Source organism: Opisthorchis viverrini (genome assembly GCF_000715545.1).
Source record: "Opisthorchis viverrini unplaced genomic scaffold opera_v5_131, whole genome shotgun sequence".
Taxonomy (NCBI): domain Eukaryota; kingdom Metazoa; phylum Platyhelminthes; class Trematoda; order Opisthorchiida; family Opisthorchiidae; genus Opisthorchis; species Opisthorchis viverrini.
Genome location: NW_008751784.1, coordinates 1,332,938 through 1,356,086, shown reverse-complemented (window position 1 = coordinate 1,356,086; position 23,149 = coordinate 1,332,938). Strand labels below are relative to the sequence as shown.

Below are 23,149 nucleotides of genomic sequence, written 5' to 3'. Positions count from 1 at the left end.
ATGCCGTGTCTTATGAGTTTAACTAGACAAGAGTACATTCTCTGTGTAAGGGCGTGACAGGAGCTGTACACGTGGGTGGCATGTCATCACAGTGACTTTTGGAGAAGAGCCGTGTACTAAGCGCCATAGTGCATGTAATGCAAATGAATGCAGAGTACCGAGGGTGCGAGTTGTTGTAATGAGGATATATCACATCACTGCTTGTATAAGGTAAAGAAAGATTTGACGGGAAGCAATGTGGACGTTACATGCTTGTGGTGCATGACCTCCACGGGACAGGAATTAGAATAACAGGCACCGCCTAAGTAAGAGCCATCAGGGAAACTGGGAGCAACTACTTGTTTGGGCAAGCATCGGTTTTACTGGCAGGATGTATCTTGTGAAAGCAAAATATTACCGTTTCTCTGCGTTTCGGAGTGTGTGATCGCGATACAACTTACTTGCCTGGAGTGCATGTTGTTGAGGATAGCTACTTTCCTCACGACGTTCACCCTGAGTTCTGATCTAACCCTCCCCGAGAGACCTGTATCACAAAAGTAATTTGCAGCCTATGATTTAGTTCTAGCGGTATACCGGCGTTGCTGTGTAACTTTCCATCCTTAGTTTGATAGCACCCTTCAGTGGCAATCAAACTGTAAACTGCACAGCCACTGTGTTGACCGTACATACTTGGATGTGGTTGTATCAGTCACATGTCGCCTAGTTGATCTCGTTCTTTCTGATACTGGACATCATCGTCTTCAGTCGGTGCTCATCGTAGGTTTGTTTCGAAACCTGTCTTGTCAGATCTATTGGTCTGCGTACATACAAGCCAGTCTGAAACAATTTTGGGTTAGTGCAGGGCTTGAAGTATTATTTCCTTGATTCGCGATTCGGAGTCACTCTTTACTTTTTCTTGCTTTGGTTTAGACTGTGGCAACCTAACATTGTATGCATTTTCATGCTTTCTTCAGAAAGTATGGCAGCCGTAACTCGAAGGAGGGTAACGGCTTTGAGGTGTGTGTATGTGTGACTCAAGCGTGACTGATCTTCATTCTGATGAATGGGTTTTGACCTGTAGCGCCGTCACCTTCGTCCAAAGGTTTCTGCACTGAGCCACTCCTGATGACTAGTAGGTTCCATACATACATACATCACATACCAACTGAACAGTTCAGCATTCCGTCCACGGAGTGGATACCATAGGTACCGACCGAAATCGTACACCACACTCAGAAGTGTTGATCGAACGCGCTATCCAAGTTCGCTGTCTTAGAAATTTAATGAATAACAACATGGCTGGCCCAAATCAGACTGCATGTTCACGTGCCGTTACTTGCCGACCTCGTCTAGCCTTTCGAAAACTGGTTTGAGATCCTCGAACCATCCTTCCAGTTTCTCCGACGAAGTCGTGTGTTAGTTATTACATGCTGATTCTGTTCGTTTTCTACGCACCAAACTCTGCCGTCAAATGAAGAAACTCTACGAAATTTGCATATGCTTCTAGTTTCAGTACCTTAGCAACTGGAAGGCTCCAGAGGCCTTCAGGCCGCACTGTTTCTGTGAGTCACCTTATCAACAGATCAGTTTGAGATACGCACTGATGGAACATCTCATGCATGCTAATTCAGCACACAGCACCGCCGAAGTCAGTAATAACATTCGTAACGGTAACCCAGAGGTCATCCTTACCGCTAATAAATGAGTCCAGGCCAGCATTTTGCACTTTTTCTGCGTACGATTCACCGTGCATTATCAATCGCTGATTTTGACTGGAGTTTCAAGCTAACCTTGGCATTTGGTGTTCGTTTTTTGGGCTGTTCTGAATGAACGCTCGCTTTTTAGAAACCGGAGGAGACTGTGAGTTGTATTCACCCCAAATGGGGCGAGATGACTCAGGTGGTTAGAGCGCGAATTTACTGACCGAAAGGTCCGTGGTTCGAACCCGACCTCTGTCTCTCGACTCCTCTGTCCAGGCTTGGGCAACTTGGCAGTATCTCAGCCCTCGTGCTCCTTTCATGTGGCATCGCAGCTAGGCACCGAGGGGGTGTTACAGCTGTACGATTCACTCCAAACGCGTGACGTGTCTCCAGAATGATTACTGCCTCCGTCGAACCCAATTCGTAACGTGATTCTGGGAGATTCTTTGGCTGAGAAATTTTCACCAGCGTGTGGCAATTGGCCTCAAACTCGTGTTACGTACATTGCTGTCCAGTGTCGTGTTGAAATAATAGTCCCAGGCAATTGAACCGCATCCCCTCTATATCTGACGAATCGTAACCTCGAGCCGTCAATCTTTAGTTCGTCTGTCAAAATCTGATTCATGTAAACCTTCAGACTAACCTTCAGCTGATGTCGACGCGACAGAGCATGACCCTGTGACGGATTTAGCTCCAGACGAACTGCGCAGTTATCTGTCCGAGTAAACATTTTTTCGATTCATTTCCTCAATTATCTTAGGAAGGTATCATGAACGCTCATGTATTATATTCGGGACCATTGTTCCTGCACTGATGAGGATGTGTTCGATCTGGCTAGCTGTTAGGTCACAGACCAAAGGATCACCGCAACGCGTCCGCTGGTGTAGAATGTGACATGTCTAAACTCAGTGAACTGCATACCCTACTAACAATCCTGCTGGTTGCGAAAACCGGACATGATGTGATCAGCGCCAAAACTGTCCTTTACCGGAGGATTTCTCTCCTGCATAAACACCTCTAAGTTGTGCACTGTTATTGGGTCCCTTCGAATCTCCGTAAACGTTCTTCCTTTTGGCGACAGCAAACTTCAATTTGATTCAATGAGCCTTTAGTGAGCAGCCCCATTATCTCGCTTGCAGCGTTACGTGAATTTTCTTAAGATAAGCTTCTATTTACTAGCAAGCGTTGGTTCCAATATCCTCCGGTTTCAGCAGCAATCGCAAAGAAGTCTCATTGTATTTCCTACCTCGCTTAATTACCAACCCTTATCTGCTAGTAGACAACTACCATGCTCTGATTCCTATAAGTAGCATGCGATTCCCTAGCATGTGTTGTCGGTTCTCAGAACAGACCCGATTTCGAGCGAAGAGCCCAGCATCTTCGGGAGCTTGTATTCGAGGAAGAATGCAAGCCAGTTGCCGGTTTGGTAGAATTTTCTTCTGTGTTGTTTGTTTCTTGTAGTAAGCTTTTTAACTAGTGGGATTTTGAAGTTCGAGTACGGATTTCAGTGAACTCGGTTCAAAGAAGTACCGTAAAGCTGTTTCATCTTTCTTGGAAGCCAGCAGCAAGGCGCAAGTCGCCAGTCTCTTGAATGATCCGAACCCGAAACCCTCCGATAATAAGTTACATACTACACTAGTCAATTACGAAAGGCTGACCAGCAGCGTTTCTTTATATTCATTGACCAGCGGTGTAAATGAATTGCACTCAGCTAACACCATCAGTCAATTGCTCAGCTCACGTCACGTGACCCTGTGTTTGACTATCTCGGATGACACTAGAAGACGCACTCGACTTATGTGATTTCCCCCCATCTGGTCAGCCTACTTATGGTCGTAGATAGCGACCGGATTTTGAATTTTCATGTGGAAAAATATCAGTCCTTTTGGTGAAGTTAATCTATTCTGAAAGTCGATAATCCGCGTTTTCATCCAACCGACTGGAACCCGAGTTTCTGGAGCAAATCCCGTCAACACAGAGCCAAAACCTAAAACTGAACACTTTTCGACATGGTCAAAGGAAATTCGGAAAACCATTTTGGTCATCAAAACTTAATTGTTCACCCAAGTGGTAAGATTCATCTTGATCCTTTGTCCGAAAAAAATTGTGCAATTATTCCGACCTGAATGCACAAAATGCTATCTCCCATAAAGCTTTCTGGCTCACCAAAGTTCGATGAACCAAAAACCCTTACTTCCTACTTACTGCCACACCACTCGGCTTGTTGAACGCAGTCATCCATCAGTGGGTGCTTCGTGACTAATTTCCCTCAACATATGAGGATTTGCACATCCTCGACATTTTCATACAGATCGAGTAGTCCATTTCGAACATTTTGCGGACTTGTAGGGCATTAGTTTGTTTTCGTTACTTTCTCCATTCTGACGGTTTGCACGGTCAATTGTGAGCCGTATGAGACAGGTATTGTCTTAATTAATCGATCAGAATCACTCACTAGGATACTGGTAATGCGCCTAAACGAGCAAACTCTGTGGTCCTTGCCTGTCCATGGTCACCATTATAAGGGCCAGTGATCAGTCAACTATAGGCACGCCAATAAAAAGTGGCCATGAATACTGGTATAAGAACTAAGCCTAGTTGACATACCTTGCTTGTCACATAGGTAGGTGAGTTTGGAGAAACCGTTCTACTCGTAAGTGGGTTGCGCTTTTCTACTGGTCACGTCATATCGTTTGTTGTAGTTGACCATCTCGCTAAAGTCGAGCTTATCACGGATGGTAGCTTGTATTTTCAAATCATAGGCTTCAACGCACCTTCGCAGCATCTCTGTTCTACGCTTCAATCGATCGTTTCAACTCAGGTCACTGTGCTCTTTCTCGTCGTGCGGCCTCCGCTATTTCCGGTCACACTGTAGTTGGCCGCCAAACCGATACGGCGTGAAGGAAAATGCGGTCACTTGGTTGATCATGCAGTACAGTGCGGTGTCCTGCGGTAATCTGGTATGACGATGAATCTGCAAACGGATACCAGACTGCCATATGAGATACATTCAGCAGAGTCGTAAAGTACGAGTTTAGTTCGCCGTTCGAGTTAAGCTCGTGGGATTTTTTTAAGCGCTATACGGTTGCTTTTACTAGTGTTACAGATCTTCGTATATCAGTGATCCGACGAGTACGTTGAAATATCCTGAGGGTTGACAATGGCCTTGTGGAAAAATTCTGTCGGCAAGCCTCCTCTGAAGAATCCTCGGCGGCCTTTATAACCTTGTTTATTCGGTTCGGCTTATTTGGAAATCAAGAATGTCAACGCTGTGTTGTGTTAGCACCCTAGGAGCAAAATCCTCAAGACGTCTTATGGTAATTGCCTTTGCAGAATTAATCACATGCTGCTCTGTTAGGAATTTCGGGCCTTATAACCGACAGGTGCGGGTACTCAATTCAAATCACGGAACGATAGGAAGGGAAACAACAGCCTTGCTGTGACCTTCCGGGATGTGGTAGGTGCATATCTCAGTTGACCTTGCTGAGACTGACAGTTGACAGTAATGATCTTGTATCATTGATTTTATATGGGTTGACATTTTGCTTGCCGATTTCGTTCGTCCGATGGATATGTGAAGCGGGCGAAGAGTTTTAGAAAAAGGTCAACTTTGTTCACGTGAAGTTCCCATGTAATAGTGACAAGCATTAATTTAGCTTCCAGTAACCTCAAAACACTGAACTTTCGGAGGCAAACGACGAGAGGCCGTTGTTTAGTGTTTTAACCGTAGTTTGATATGGGTGCTCGAAATGGCTGATAACTAAGCTGATCCTGTTTGGGTGCATGCAGTAGCCGGTCTGTTCATTCTGTTCCGTTTCGTCAGGCATCATGGTTGAGTCGATTTGAGGCTTTACATTGTTTGTTCATTTCCGTGAGTAACGGAATTATTCGAATCATTCATTGCTGGGTTGTTTTGTAGGACCGAAAGTGAGCTCGCTGATCAGCTGCTCGTTCTTGCTGCAGTGTTTTGACTGTCCAAGTACCACGTGATGAGCATCGTTTGTTATCAGTTTATCGGTCAAACGTGATTGGCCACTGTGACCTCGTAGCTACGTTACATGGTAAACAAATCCGTCGATAATTAGTACTGCGTGACTGCACTCATTGAAGCAGTCACGTGTTTCGTTGTTGTCATCGTTGCGATCAGAAGTGGTAATGGGCCGGAGTGGCACAGAGATAACAGAAAGGTTGGATCTTAGTCTATGTGACCGCATTGGGTATATATTTCCTATCTATAGAGTGTGTTTCCTAACCGGTTGGTGCGTTACAATGACTGGGTGGGCTGAATACATTGTGCCTGTATTCGTCGCCTGACAGAACGCTAATCTATCAAAAAATGCGTTCCTTTTGGAGTGCATGCACAAGACAGGTCTTTCAGTTCTTTCATCCCGTGAAGTGATCGTCTTTCAGTCTGGGGGGATTTATTAAAAAAGAAACATCGTTTTCCAATTCATTCAGTAATTTAATTCATTCACGGACCGAAAGCTATTTTTAAAGGAATAGGTCAAAGCTGAGCTAACCTTTATCAACATAGCCATTCCCTCCCACGAGATACCACCACCCTCTACTCTAGAAAAACGGCCATGAACCCCATAGTCTCTAGGAAAATATGGTAAAGGTTTTGAAGGAGATAAGCCAACGCTACTAAACTCGTCAGAACCTGACTGAACAAGTCAGAATTCACACCCAGAGTCCTATCGTTAGTTTTTAATAGGTATTGCTCTAGGTCATAATGACCAAAGGACAAAGTTCAGTTTGAGTTCCTCTTTCCCAGTATTACTCCTTTCGCTCCTCGTTTCGAACTTCAATAAGCATGCTGCAACTGGGTATCGCATATCGTTTGCACAGCACCCGGTTTTGATCAACAGTTTCATGTATCCTTATAGAAATAGCAACGTTTCACTGGTAAAACAATGGAGCTTAACACCACAACATACACCCAGTCATTTTTCACCGAGTTTCCTTTTTGTATGAAAATATATCCGAAACTGAAACACAGAAATGGGCAAGAGCACCCAATGAAGCGGTAGAAAGAACGAGAAAGGCTAGAACGTTATTGGTAAAAGTCCGAAGCTTCCCAGAGCAAACGATCTAGAGCAATGTGCATACAATTTCGAACAGTGTTCGAAAAAGCATGGCCGTACATCATGTAGGAATAAGTCACCACCAGCGCGATCGATCCGGTATTGTCTAGGAACCTCACTAATCACAAGCCCTGCGCGCTGGAGCAGAGAAACATAGGCTCAATTTGCTACAAACTGGTGGAATAGGGGTTATACCTTTGTTCACTTATCGGTCTGGTCCTACTCTCAGATGAACCACCAAGGGTACACTTAGTAAAGTTTACACCCCAAACGATTCAAAAAGAACGAGTGGCGCGCCGATTTCAAAGTACGTTTACTGGCAACCCGGAAATTCGGACGCACCAGTGGCAATCGGCGCTAAACGGATAACATAAAATTATTGATTGTTGGGACCCCATTTTGGGTCAGTCATAGCTTTCCTTGATGCTCGGCCGGCTGGTGGCCTGATCTTTCGACCAGTTACATGCGAGTTAGGCTTATTATCCGTTCCTGTGCCTTACCGGGAAACGCTTTGGCTTAGGATCAGATGCGAGGTACGCCATATGGGATTTCCAACCACGAGCATATGAAGTCGCATGGGCCTCTTGGGGTAGCGTTCACACGGCACTCTGTTTGACCGTGGAGATTGTCATTCCATGTTGTTATGTAATTGTCTATTCCCCTCAGGCCTTTGGCAACGATGGATCCAAACGGAAAAACGCTTTCTTTGTTGGACGGTAGTGTGCAATGCATCATGCATGCCCAAGTCGGTGGTTGATCAGGTGGCCGTTAGTCTGTTCGCCGAGCTTGGCAATTGGTTTTCCTACGTTTCGTCTTCAGTCAAGGAGATTGGGTGCCCCCTGCTTACCTGGCTCAACATTCAATCACTCAACTGCGCATTAATGATTTCTTCTAGACTTGGGTTAAAACGTATGCAAGCCAGTTACCAAGCTCGGTGAACAGATCAACGGCCATCTCATCAACCACCAGTAAACGCGTCCGAGCTACCGATAGTTCTACACGCCCCAGTCGCCTAATTGGAAAGGCTCATGTGATGTTCCCACGCTTCCAATTCTCTTCATAAGCTTGGTGGGAATTCTGGACTGGGCTTTACCGGTTTCGTCCTCCGTGAAGCTCTTCTAGTGGACCTGATTCCCGATTTTCTATCAAGCCTGTTACTTACTTGAACGTCAACTTGTACCTATGTTGCGATATACACTAATTTGCTAAATAGGTTGGTGTTGACGGGTTCCTCAGCTGAAATCTGCCTGACTGTCGTTTATAGTGCACCCTAGCGATTATATTTCATTATAAAGTGTTTACCTGCGCGCCATCTTGCTTGTTCGTTGGGCAATCAAATGTCGCAAAACAATACCAGTGTAACATGGGTACTACTGATGAGAAACGCGAGTAGTATGTTTTCGCAAATCCGATTCGCGTCTCTTAAAAAGTGAGATCTATGGCGGAATTCGTGGAGTCGCGTTGTACATTTGCTTGCATTTGAGCAACAGTCAATGGAGATCCAGGAAAGTTCAAAAAGACGCGTTCAAGGAGGAGATGGATATTCAGTTCTTGTAAATAAGATGCATATGAGTTTTGCTTCCGTGTCCAATAGTATTTCACTGGTAACACTCCAAGTCAGGGTACATTTCGTGTGCACCCCTTCTTTTCCATCGCATGATGCACTTTGGATACATTTTATGGAAAACTGTGTGAAGTTTGCATTATGAGTGTCACTATTTCTCGACTGACATTTTCTTGATGAGGCGACCCTCGGTGACTGAAATTTCGCATATTTTCGTTTGATCTATTCGCTGTATAGTCATTGGCATTTTTACCACATCGTGCAAGGTACTTCGGGAAACCTTTACTCGGTGATGTCAGTTTTAAATTATGGATTTTCTTATGCGAAGCTAAAGTTGGGTGTAAACAGAGCTTTCAGGGAGGATGCTTTCCAAAAAAGGTCGAAATTAACAAGAAACTGCAAATTGTGTTAATTGACGCCACCGATTAGCTCAAGCAGCTTTCCTTAAAGCTGCAACTGACACTCACGTTTTCGTTTTGAATTGGATTAGGTTTATGACAAGAGGCACGGTTACCGGTGACTACTGAATATTTTGTATAGGAAATCATCAATGGGGGCTCGCATAAATTTTATACAGTATTCTCATGGCCTAATGTATCGATGTTGAGTCTTGTGCCGTACTTATGAAGAGGATGAGCTATCCAGGGTAGACCAAAAGACCTCGTTCCCCATTATGGTTTCCGTTTCAAGGGATTACTATACTGAATTCACACGGAGCGAGTAAGTATATGTATCAGTAATGAAGCTCAACTCTGCCAAAAGGTTATTGTTGCCGGGACGTAGGTGAACCGAAAACTTTCTTGAATGCCTTAGGTTTAAACCAAATATTTCTTTTTGGTGCTGGTACTCTCTCCGTATCACCCGTTCACTCCAACGATTCATCTTTTGATGATTTTACCTGTTACGACTGTGCACAGCTGTATCCCTCAGAAAGACAATGGCTTTCCTAATCCATTTTTGACATCCCAGTGGATAATAATCACAATGTACAGATTCGCAGGTTCGCAACAATCATTTCTCTAACCTTCTAGTCCTCGCGTCTATACGGATAAGATTCATTATGTAAATAAAGTCTAAGCGAGAAATGGCATAGACTTAGCTGATAGAAATAGCTTTGCTGAACAGCTGACCTCCTCGTATGTGAAGATGCCCAGCCAGACCTGTCGCAAGGTCGACTGATATAGATACTGCTGGGGATGATTTAGTGACATGGATAAAGATGTACGAGCTAGAACAGAATTGGAACAGAATTGGGAATGCCACACGCGGCTTACGCCTAACTGCGTGCGGTTTGCCACAAGGATGGCCCATGATTATCAAACCCAGCGGTGATAACTGCACCATCAATCCCTACAGGGCGTGCATGGTAAACCAGTAGCCCACATCCAAGTCACACGTATAGAGTTAAGCCATCGTTCTGTTCATTCTGCATGATATAGCAGTAAATCACATGTAGCACCATCGCTTACTGGAAATTCAATGTTAAAACAGGTCGTTTGCGGCTTCAGGCTTTGGTGATTGCCTCGAATAGACTGGTTTCTCGTTATAGCTACGCCGATTCCCAATGGTTAGTCGTAGTTTGCTTTGGTTTATACGATGGTTGTCATAAGAAAGCACCCCTGGTACCATTGCCTGATCAGCAGTTGAATGTTCTAAGAATGCTGTATTCTTAGATCTGGTAGTGTCCAAATATTGGTAGTTCCGGTGGACTAATTGACTGTAAGTCACGTAACGATTGCCTGCTCACGGAGCAGTAGCACCCTTTCGGGGCCTAGCTGCCATGCCAACCGAAAACAGGAGGTTTGGGATACCACCAGGTTGCCCAATACTAGGAAGGAATCGTAGAAATGCTGAGGTTGGGTTCGAACCAGTGATCTTCCGGTCCATAAGCTGGCACCTTAACCACTGAGCTATCTCGTGATAATTAGTTTGCAAACGTTTCCCCATCATGCCGACAGACATCTTCAGCGCGCGATTAGCTCGCCCAACTCCGACTTCCACCTGAGTAGCACCCAACATTCTCAACTTTCTACCCACCAATGAAGTCTTGTGCGGCATCTGATTGCCGATCAATGTGAACCGACCAGCGCAAACACAACTGCGGTTGTAGCATATTTACCTGGTCCATCAGCTTTGAGTATGCTCCTTTGCCTTCGTCGTTTCGGTTCACTTGCTTTTAGACATTCCACTCAAATGTGATACTTTTTTCACGATACATGCACAAACGGCTTCGGAACCTCCTTATCCTACGCTTGACAAACGGCTCCGCCGCTGTACATTTTTGTCTGGAAGTTCGGTCACTGTGTCTGGCAATCCTTCGAACTACGGAAATCCCGTTACACAATGACATATTGATGCTGTCACCTCATTCACAACCTTTCAAAACTAGACGGACTAGTAAACCATTAACACTCATAGTCCAGGTGCTATTGCATATCAAGGTGTGAAGTACGCCCATATTATTTCTTATCATGGATGCACATGTTCAGGGTTTCAATGCCAAACAAAATAACGAGCGGAACCTTCGCTGATTCAACGCGCATCCTCGCTTCAAGCTGCAAGCTTTGAATTCTCCACATCCGTCTCCTAGATGTGTGGATACTTACATGATAATTAGTTGCAAACGTTTCCCCATCATGCCGACAGACATCTTCAGCGCGCGATTAGCTCGCCCAACTCCGACTTCCACCTGAGTAGCACCCAACATTCTCAACTTTCTACCCACCAATGAAGTCTTGTGCGGCATCTGATTGCCGATCAATGTGAACCGACCAGCGCAAACACAACTGCGGTTGTAGCATATTTACCTGGTCCATCAGCTTTGAGTATGCTCCTTTGCCTTCGTCGTTTCGGTTCACTTGCTTTTAGACATTCCACTCAAATGTGATACTTTTTTCACGATACATGCACAAACGGCTTCGGAACCTCCTTATCCTACGCTTGACAAACGGCTCCGCCGCTGTACATTTTTGTCTGGAAGTTCGGTCACTGTGTCTGGCAATCCTTCGAACTACGGAAATCCCGTTACACAATGACATATTGATGCTGTCACCTCATTCACAACCTTTCAAAACTAGACGGACTAGTAAACCATTAACACTCATAGTCCAGGTGCTATTGCATATCAAGGTGTGAAGTACGCCCATATTATTTCTTATCATGGATGCACATGTTCAGGGTTTCAATGCCAAACAAAATAACGAGCGGAACCTTCGCTGATTCAACGCGCATCCTCGCTTCAAGCTGCAAGCTTTGAATTCTCCACATCCGTCTCCTAGATGTGTGGATACTTACAAGGACTCTGGAAACATGACATGATGATCAGCAGTCGTGAGTAACGGAAGTCTGTGCAGTAGTTCAACAGCCTGTATACGCACCCATTTATCGCCATGTGACCTCGAAAAAACGGCGGGGCGAAGGCCATTCAAGGATGGATATGCTGGCCACGTGACCACCTGGGTCATACAGATAATTGCTACAATTTTCCAAACCACTATTGCTGCTTCTCAAACTATTAAGGTTTTGTCTGCCGCCTACAGTCTAATATTATTGTTTGCTAGGCATCCTTACGTTGAATAACAAAGAACCTCAGTTTTATTTGGACTGAGGCCACTACGTTTGGTGGACACCACCTTGTGCTCACCTGTTGTGGCATAATTCACTTCGACTTCGTCAGATTAGGAACAGCCAACCCAGACTGGATCAACTGCGTTGTGGAATATGCAGAGTACGCGGTACGCGTGTAATGGTGTGCACTGCTAATGAAGCATGCAAGTCGTTCATGGTCTGATGTCCAAGCTCAGCCCCGCATCCAATGAGAAATGAACGGTACTGTGGTAATTATGGAACCGCTTTCCAGTGCTCGTTTACCCTTGTTTAATACTTAATACTCAATGAATGTCCGGGAAACTCCAAGAAGACGCTTGAGAATGTTCACTTTTCAAAACATGTGCAGATGATATATTTACTTTCGTGTCTAACGGCTTGTAACTGCTTAGTCCATGTTTGTTTATGAAGAAATTCGCAGCGAAAGGCTTTCCTCCTTTAACTCGCATCCGAATGATATTTCTCCTGTCATCTGTTTGTGTGTGATGCTTGTACACAGGGCTGCCGTTTTGTCTCAGTGGTTAAAGTGTGAATTTGTAGATCGGAAGGTTCGTCGGGTGGCATAGCAGCTAGGCACCGGAAGGGTGTTACAGCTGAATCACTATTATTATTATTATTATTATTATTATTATTATTATTATTATTATTATTATTATTATTATTATTATTATTATTATTATTATTATTATTATTATTATTATTATTATTATTATTATTATTATTATTATTATTATTATTATTATTATTATTATTATTATTATTATTATTATTATTATTATTATTATTATTATTATTATTATTATTATTATTATTATTATTATTATTATTATTATTATTATTATTATTATTATTATTATTATTATTATTATTATTATTATTATTATTATTATTATTATTATTATTATTATTATTATTATTATTATTATTATTATTATTATTATTATTATTATTATTATTATTATTATTATTATTATTATTATTATTATTATTATTATTATTATTATTATTATTATTATTATTATTATTATTATTATTATTATTATTATTATTATTATTATTATTATTATTATTATTATTATTATTATTATTATTATTATTCGGTTTTTGTAATGTGTACCCAGGTTGGATGTAGCATGCGCACCGTACGACCATCAGAGCGAATCTTTCCGAAAGCCTATAGTTCTGAATTTAAGCTTTCCATTCACTACATAGACTACTCGTAAGTAGTAAGTGATTTAATGGGTTGTGACTGCAACTCCGAATGGCAACAGACCTTAATAAGGGCACCATAGTTTTCATTTTGAAGGATCTGTCTGGTAGTGAGGAACTTGTGATAAGTTTATAGCTACTCTTAGATGTCGTGGGGGGGGTGTCATTTAAACCTCTAAGTGGCTTTGTTTCTTTGTCTCAGTCTATTATCGATGAAAACAATCTGATTCTTCACACGGGCCATACACGGATGCCCCCTTACCACTTCCTGTTAGTGAGTGAATATCACAGACCACTATTCCCGTCCACGTCACTCTGAATCAGTTTTTTGAAGAAACCAGCTGAGCATGAGTACAGTTGGTCACCTAGGACACAAGCAATATGATAGCTTCAGCGACTTTGCCGTTTGTTTACGGCTTACAGCTGTTGATGATGGTGACCTTCGAATCACTTTAGGTTTCCATAGGCTGTTGACTTGTGGGCCGATAAGAACGACAGCACAGTCTTTGCCGGTGCAATCGTACTGGCAGTTGAATAATCTGGAATAAGCGTTAAATGATAGCATTTTGACACGATTGTCCCACAAAAGCCGATCATTTAGATTGTAGGCCTAAGATATAGTTTATTCTGGATAGAACAGCTTAAGGTGCATCACTTACACTGAATGGCCACGATACAACGTTAAATAAATTGATAACGTACAGACAGACGATGTACAAACTACCGTCGGGTGAACAATCATTTAGAGGCCTAAGATATAGTTTATTCTGGATAGAACAGCTTAAGGTGCATCACTTACACTGAATGGCCACGATACAACGTTAAATAAATTGATAACGTACAGACAGACGATGTACAAACTACCGTCGGGTGAACAAACTGGACCTGTGGTGAATCCTAAACCAGCTGCGCGTCAAGTAGAACAAGAAAACAGCTACCCTCACCATTTTATTTTGGACTAGGGTTGAAATTTGCGGTAGTTTTTAAACTTTATCGATTGTGCGCCCATCAAATGTTGCCCACGCACAATTTGACTGGACGCCGTGGTGTTCATGAACCTATTCTACATGCATTGGGGGCGGTACGGTTCGTGGGAGGTGGTTGTAACTCTTTCAAACGCTTTAACTAGCCGTATTAGCTCCGTAATTTGCGGGCACACCCGCGGAAGAGTGCATTGCGAACACAGACAAGGACGTCGCTACGCGCAGACACAGTGCACAGCCAGTTTCGCAACGCGCTTTCTTACCTGTATGGAATTGCACTGATTAGCCCCAACGTTTCTTGCAGTGTCAACTTATGCTTTGACTGCATTTCTGTTAGTGGTTAACGGAAGTGAATAACTTATGGGAACAAGAATCAAATAGTTCACATATCAGATGAATTGGACCAACAGTCTGTGTTAAAAATCCTGCGTTTTTATCCGCCCCCACCTTCTGAGCCAATGCAATTTCACTTTCGGGTGAATTGCTTTTTCCCCAAGGGCACCCACCGCTTCAGCTTGCCATGTTATCCTCCGATGCCCACTGGTCTAATTTGAAACCACTCTTTTTGGATTGAAATCTATGATCTGAAATGAAAGTTTCCACCGTACTGCACACATCCCGCAGATTGTATGTCAGACCTACTGTAAATTTTTACCGAATAGACATTTCTGGGCACTCTGAGAAACTGTCTTAAGTAGAGTTGTCATCAAAGCAGAATAGGCAATCGTAGTTCGTGGTCTTCTTCAACTTATAATATCGTGGAGGGAAAAATGAGATACTCCTATAATTACTCTGATTTTCGAAATGTCCAGCTAATTCCTAGGCAAAGCATACCTCATCGTCCGCCTGAGCATTCAAGCTGCTTTGTCGTTTTCTCCTATACATAAGGAAATAGGTACATTATGTTAGGACGGACGTAGACCGGAGTTAGGGGTGTTAAAGTCCCAACAGTCACGCTGGCAATTTTCGTCCCTGAATACAGACTCCAGGATCAGACACACAAAGCCACGGGTATCCTGCTTCCAATGCGTAGTTACTCCGCAACGTCCAGTGTACTCCTCTGTGGTCTAGACTATAGTAGCTGTAACCGATTTATCAATTACACACTATTGAAAGCCGGAAAACAGAACTTGGAGCGATACACCGATCAAATTTCCATTCGATAGACACAGGAACAGCAGTCAACGGTGACAGTTTTCCAAGCGCTGCGTTCGGTTCCGTCTGTAATCGTGCCGTTTCACTGTGTCCCACCTAAATTTTCAACACTGAAGAAATTAGAAAAAACGATAGCAGAAATCAAATCTTTTCTACGGTTGTTCGTCTCGACTAAGTTTATATCGGTCCTAGTGAGAAACCGCTTACAAGAGTTAAGTGAACTTCACAAATACGTAGGGAAAAATGGGGAAAGTGTTGAAAGACCATTTGGTCACGTCACCAGATTAAGGACATTATAGTTTCCAAAACGGCTAATGCCAAGAAAGCAAACGCGTCAGCTGTGAAATTCCCGAACGGTTCACAAAGATACGGTCCCAACTTTCTCCCTTGTAATCTGGATACCGTGCTTTTGGAAGCATTGCCACCAGGCCCCGAATTCGGACCTTCAATTTGCACTAGTCAGTTTCGGTTTAAGGTCTAATTGCGGAGTTTATGTGAGCATTTATCCCAACTAGGGCCCTTGTTAGAGTTAAACAGAGGACAACTAAAGAGAATGTTGGCTGACTCCGGTTATCGACGCCTCTGAAATCAGCCAAAAGCTTTGGAGATGGAGCATTTAGAGCTAATACGGCTCAAATATAGGTACCGTTGAGAATATGAACTGCTGCTGATCCCCAATAAGGGGGAAACTCAACTTAAGTACATTCATTTACCTTTCATTGTTCTCATACCGGGCTAACCGAGCGAGCACTGTACTATGTATGCGGGCCTAACAAACCCCTCAAAAGAAGCTGGTCGTGTGACCAGCTCCTTTCGCGCATTCTAATTGTCTCCTTGATAGAGTTACCCTCCATCCTGAATTTTCGACTACTAACGTCCCTCTCCATTAGTGGATTAGTTAATCCGAATGTCCCCGTCATCACCCACAAACTAATCTGCAGTCAATTTTGGATTTAGTCTCAGGTTTCAAAGTGATCATGTTAATCAGTGACACCTGGTATTTGCCAGCGTAAATTGATTGTATGAGTTTGGATGTCAAGTGTGGAAGCATATTCGTTCCTATTGAATAGTAACCCACTGTGATGATTTCTCTCGTTTCGGAGCACACAAGAAATAGAATAGCAGTTTATTCTTTAACTCGTCAAATGCTTCCATTGCTTGGAAGCAAATGTCCTCCTGTCAGACGAGACTGGTTCATGAAAGCCCGTACCACATTACCAGACTGACAAACAACAACATTGCATTGACTCCAACTCTTAGACGTATCTTCACAGCAGTCATCTCGGATTTAAGCCTAAGGTCATGTGCAAGATAGACCTCCGTAATCACACAAATACACGATTCTTCATTGGCTTGTGCACAACCACTAACCCACCGCTACGCACAACTACGCACTGATGATGTCACCTCGATTGGTGATTAAACGTTTGCAACCAAAGTGCCCAGCTCAGCGAACAAGCCAACGACCATCTACGCTACCTGAGCTACCGACATTCTCCTCTATAAAAAACACGATTCTTCAAATCAGCAATTCCAATCGGTAAATTCATTATTTTTTAAAAAATATTTTTCATTAATAAGCAGATAGGTCTGAATAAGGTATCGATACATCTGCAAGCGAAAAGCTGCGCTATTTCTGGTGGAATGTCAGAGCGGGTGTTTTTTCCGACTATTTTTATTACGGGCAGTTGAAAAGCATCTCTTCCGGCTCTTTTCCTGATCGATTCCATACTGAGCTATCCTCAGGGTAAATTCGCAGTTCACCCCACGTTTCAAGGCAATGCAGCATGCAAGGGGAGCTGCTTCCTGGGGGCTGTACTCTTAATTGCAGCACGGACATCGGAAAATTCATGTCGTCTCCAGGATCTGTTTGTTCTGATAGCAGGTTCTTCATCCTCGTTATACGGATTAACACTCAATGTTAAAGTTGATCGATCAGAACTGTCGTCTCGACCCGGACTGATACCAACATTAAAACCTTGTTTCGAATGTAGGCGTAATACACTATACATAAGGGTACTGAAAGCCTCGACAACCCACGACCGGTTTAGCCCTTCTTGGGGCTCATCAGGTAGGCACAATCCCCGATTTTCCGTCAACTTTGTGTTCTACTTGAACCCGGATTGCATGAAATTCGGCTTTTTTCACTCATCTGCACACCATTCTGGCTTTGATGGGAGACTCACATGGAACCTAGCTGGATCTTGTTTATGATGTCCTTGAGCGGGACATTTAGCTGGGTTCCAGATGGGTCTCCCGTCAAAGCCAAATGGTATGTGGATGAGTGTATGAACCGGTTCCAACTAGTTTCGTGATGAGTGTTAAGGTAGTAAAACGCACAATAGAGACCGCACTACTGGGGAATAATTTCAGGTGGTTGTAGGATGATGGGTTTGAAATGTTCCCAATGAAAAGTGTAATCATCAGTATTCAAAGCAATTTATAGAATTCGGCATTTCATTTTTCAAAATCAGGCCAGCATTTAGTAACTACTCTTTTACCACTCCGCTCTCGCATCCATATTTCTCACATTTTATTGACACAGGACTTTGGATTGGACCACCAAAATCTCCCCGTACCGCCTACATGTCCACCGCGATTGCACCAAGTTGCCCTGGACTGCTGTACCGTGGATCACTTACAACGCCCTCCACTGAAGACAATCATTACAGAGCTAGTGGAAAATTTGACGGATCATCACCCTGCTGGTTGCCACTCCCTCCGGACCACATCTCCGAAACACCATTCGAGTCGAGCAAACGATTGTGTGGAAACAGCAGCACCAGGACCAGCACCCGCTGTCCCTGGCCTTATAGCCCAGGAATAGAGAACCATGGCCTTCCAACTGAAGCTCAAGACATTTTATCTTCAGTCGACAGTCAGGTAGTGCCCACCGCCTGGGGTCCGTTTGAATACCGCATTTCCTCAAACATTCCAAATGACCAATGGATAGTTCTTGCGTTCTGCTCTTTTCATCTAGCTCTCGGTTTTTCAGACCATATGTCTGATTGAGAACTACTTTCGGAATAACTACCTACGGTCTTGCCACCCACCAGTTCACGAAGCGACAAATCAAAGCCAGCGACTTGTGGTGGTTATAAGCTGGCTTTCAGTTGCCTTGCTTTTGCTCTGAAAAGAAACCTATCTGTTGTTGTACGCTACCAGTTCTTTCCAAATTATTCGGACTGACAATTCATTTGGAGGAAGCAAACAAGTTCTGGCTTCCTCTATCCATACACATACCCGATGTACATATTACCTTTCCCTCAGTGGTATTTTGCTCTTCTTCGGTTGTGCACTGTAACATACGGAAAGCACCTTGCCACTCCACTTGCAATGGTTCGAAAATTCTTTATTCTTCTGTTAAATAATTTCATCCGTAACTTTGGTTGGCTATGTGAATAATAAAGTCCACAACTGAGTGAACTCGTGATGATTGTTTTCCGCAGGCCGTAACCGGAGGTTGGGGCTTGAAAATCCTCTCGGTCTTGGGTGTCTCACACCAAATTGCTCCGTTACAAACAGTATAATCAGTCTGGTTTTTCAGGCTAGAGGTTTGGGACATGCCTTTTAACAAAGTAGTCTTGCACCAAGCGCCGCTGCCTTGTTCTTGAGAATGCTCCGGTCGAGGGCTCTTATCGTCTCCCGTTCCACTTCTGGGCGTCATGACAGGATCTTATTCCGTGTACGAACATGAAGTGCACATAACACATCGACCGTGGCGTGTTGCTCAGGCCAGATTGTCGTGGGTCACACGTCGCAACCGATACCAATTTTATTTCGTAGTGTTTCTCAATACTCTCCCGTTTTTTTCGTTGGTAATCTCTCCTCTCTAGAAGTCGGTTACAGGCACAACTTTAAGTCCACTATGAGGCCTCGTTACTCTGTTTCCATCGAAAATTTTATTGTTTCACCAACAATTTGATTCAGCATGAACGACCATCTTCGAAATTTGAATACAGGATCCAGTTAAGGTAATCGAACCCAGTTCGCTCCCATTGTGTAGGGTCATTCTGAAACTGATGCCGCTCACTACTTTTGTATCACTGTAAGTTCTGTATTTGCCGCCCCCTTAATAGCTGTTCGTTTGGCGGTTTTCATAGGAACTTGCACCAACAGAATTGACAGTCGTTTGTCGCTTAGAATTTCTGCTCAGTTACCAAGCAGCTATGTTTCTGACCCTGTAGGGACCAAAAGCTTGTCTACCCAACGCGAGACTCTTAGATATCATCAATGAAAATCTCAGTGCACTTGGAGGAGTACCTTGGTTCAACTTAGGCTCGAAATACAATGCTAATGGTGATCGTCCTCCGCGGCCTTACATTAATCGACAGTTATTCCCTATTACCACTGGGTTCAGCTGCATTAAACGCCATGAATTTACCTGGTGTCCTGTTGCCGGCAAAACAGCCGTTGGGTACCGGTAGGGACGGCACAACCTTGACTGCCGATTGAGATCGTGCCTTCATCTGGTGCAAATTCTCGACGGATTTTACGGTCAGATATTAGGAAAGGGCTCCATGCTCTGCTGAGAAGCTCTATGCTTTAAAAGCTGTATTATAGGAAATGGCGACAAACTGGAATGAACTGAACAACTCAGCCTGGTATAACCCGACGCTTTTGCGAATCAAAAGGCAGAAAAGCTGCAAATGGTCCAAATCCGTTTCATTCGATCCTGAAACGACCTATAAAATCGGTTTTAAGTGAGACGACCCCAGATCGTTTTCAGACTTAGGTATACAACGAGCAGCTTGCCCTAAGTTTCTGAGGTACTGTTATGACTTGCTTTGAAGCGCTATCGGACAGCTGGATAGTTTGTACTTCCACCTTCCTCTGAAGGCGACGGTGGGTCATCCTTAATGCAGTCCGGAAAACTGGCCCAAAAGGTAGCTGGAATGACCCGCAACCATGAGGGCGTGAACTATACAACGATGCATCAACTGCTGGCTCCCAAATGTGTGACCGAACTTAACAGGGGAGAAGCAAGTTTAGAAGCGTCCGGGGGGGGACATACTGACGAACTATTCAAATTATGCCATCCGACGAACAGTTGCAATTTTCTTTGGCATCGAATGGGCTTTTGACACCGGTACGACCTGGTTAAGGTACCAAGATGGTCGCCTTATTACCCAGAAGAGACTGCAACCGTTTGCTGTGCAGTTGTGCTCCGTGTCATTCGCACTTGGAGGAAGTTTTCTAGGAAAACTTTTGGTCCGAGGTACCTCAGTCTCTATTTAGTAGCTCTTAATCTAATCGTAGACATGTGGTGCTTAGGTCGTACGCGGGAGCATTAATAAGGGATGCTTGATGGCGATACAACGGGACAGAGCAAGCAAAATGATGATTTCAGTACTTGGAGCAGGCGGTGAACGCTGCAAAAGACATCACTCTCCAGGACTATGTAAGCCCGATAGCTAGAAGAGGTATTCAGGGACTTACCCTGAAGTTCAACAGTGAATGCTAACCTTTCAGAGGGCTTGCCTCCTAATCCACTCTGCTACCTGAGGAAAATTTATATGACGTGTCAAACAGGGCCCACATGTCTGTGTTAAATGAAGTCGAAAGCTTGACAGGAATACACTGCTCGATCTATGGTGATCCGTCTGCTTGCTTAGTCAGGATGAAATCGGAACACAATTCCGACTGCCGTGAAACTCGAAGGGCGCACAAGAAGTGGGGTACTGGCAGGTCGCCCAGGCCTAAAATGTAATGGGGAGGATACAGGTATCCCGGATGCATTGGTTGGNTCTCTATTTAGTAGCTCTTAATCTAATCGAAAGTGTCTAACCACTTTCTTCTGCATCATAGACATGTGGTGCTTGGGTCGCACGCGGGAGCACTAATAAGGAATGCTTCATGGCGATACGACGGGACAGTGAGCAAGTAAAATGACGGTTTCAGTACTTGGAGCAGGCTGTGAATGCTGCAAAAGACATCATCCAGGACTATGTAAGCCCGATAGCTAGGAGAGGTATTGAGGCACTTACCCTGAAGTTCAACAATGAATGCTAGCCTTTCAGAGGGCTTGCCTCCTAGTCCACTCTGCTACCTGAGGAAAATTTATATGACGTGCCAAACAGGGACCGTACCAGCATGTCGGTGTTAAGTGAAGTCGAAAGCTTGACAGGGATACACGGCTCGGTCTATGGTGATCCGTCTGATTGCTCAGTCAGGATGAAATCGGAACACAATTCCAACTGCCGTGAAACTCGAAGGGCGCACATGAAGTGGGGTACTGGCAGGTCGCCCAGGCCTAAAATGTAATGGGGAGGATACAGGTATCCCGGATGCATTGGTTGGTCGTTGACTTGTTCACTGAGCTCGGCACTTGAGTTGCAAACGTTTCACCATCAATCGAGGTGACATCGTCAGGCCGGGGTTGAATGGGACCCCCTCAACCCAGGCCTGAGTTGGGACTACAGATAGGTCGATTAGGAGCCCCAAGCTCAAACCATCAAGCTATCCGAATAAAGTATATACGTCTTTCTTGCTCATCGTCTACCTTAGTTCATAAACACCTGCGGGCGTTACCAAGTAGGTGGTGAATCTCAAACTTATGACCACAACAAATGTTCTCGCTGGTGTACCGACCCACTCATACTCCTGGGCCAACGTGCACATTTGAAAAATAAACAGATGTTTAAATCATGATGTCTTGGTATCTGAAATCTTTGAGTTCATCAAACTATGCTCAGCAGTGAGAAATGTATGGGAACGATGTCCCAGGTGGAAAATCCTTTCGATATGTGGTCAAAAAGGGACGCACGTATCAGCCCACAATACGAGGTGAATTGCTGTACGGTTACAATAATTCGCCACTTCTGGTAAAGGATATGGGACATGTTCACGCAAGTGACCGCTGACATTTCAAAGCTACAGCTAGAGTCAATCAGAACCAACTAGTTCGCAACTAAGTGATCAGGAAACACGTGTCTGATGAAGAAGAAGCTATTTCGCAAGAGGAATACCGGCATCCAGCACTGCAAACAGCTAAATTGACCGGGCCATAGGTTACGCATACAGAAAGTAGTACACCTGACGCGCTTTGTTGTTGGCCCGATTACACTGAAACATATGATGACTAACCAATTCCAATCGCGTTCATGCTATCAATTTTTATCCAGCTTATCTCATCGAGTGTTGGGGGTGTAGGCCTCTCGGATGGCTGTGATAGGCTAGTTCTGGTTCCACTTTCCGTGTTTCCGCCATCCATTGTAAGGCTTTAGTTGAACAAATCGATGCAGTTTAACAGCGGCGAAGCATTAGTTATCGTCTGGTATTGCGGTCAGTGATGATGAATTCTGCAGGTGCTCTCACTTAATGGCACGACAGCATTCCCTGATAGATGACGATTGGAAATTGGAACAGACTTAGCGCTGATAGATATTGGCCAGAAACTGGAGGAACTTCAGCGATTCACTTTGAAAATTTCAATGTTCGGGATTTCACCTGACCATTTACTTCGTGACATCTTGCGCGAGTAAACTTTTTCAGATAGTCATGAAGACACCAGGACAACTTGCTACATTCGGACATTTGTTTCTTTTGCGTCTCGTGAACGGTATTGTAAATCCTACGCCGACCCTAGAGTTTTTGTTCTGCCCATCACGTTATATCAAAGGGCACTGTAACCTGAAAGATCCCCTCGTGTAAACAAAGGAAAGTTATTATAACTGTATAAAGCAATCACGGGAGGTTTCGTGATAAGGATGCGACGTTCACAGTAGCGCTGACCACGTTCGATCGTTTTCCATAATCATCCAGTCTAAGGCCCGACAGGAAAACACATTAGTTATGAATGAATCATATGTCTACTGCCCGAATCACATGAAACACAGTGTTCTACTGGCTGTTGGGATGTTCATTCAC

General features: G+C 43.9%; 1 protein-coding gene across 1 annotated transcript in view; it reads left to right on the top strand.

Annotated features, from left to right (window-relative positions):
* T265_06292 (hypothetical protein) overlaps positions 1-18,694 on the top strand; it is a gene marked incomplete at both ends in the record, with an annotated part of 39,598 nt that extends 20,904 nt beyond the window's left edge. The window contains one exon of the mRNA XM_009171512.1: positions 17,826-18,694. Coding sequence (XP_009169776.1) covers positions 17,826-18,107 — 282 coding nt within the window. The remainder of the gene's footprint in view (positions 1-17,825) is intronic.
* Positions 18,695-23,149: the final 4,455 nt, after the last annotated feature.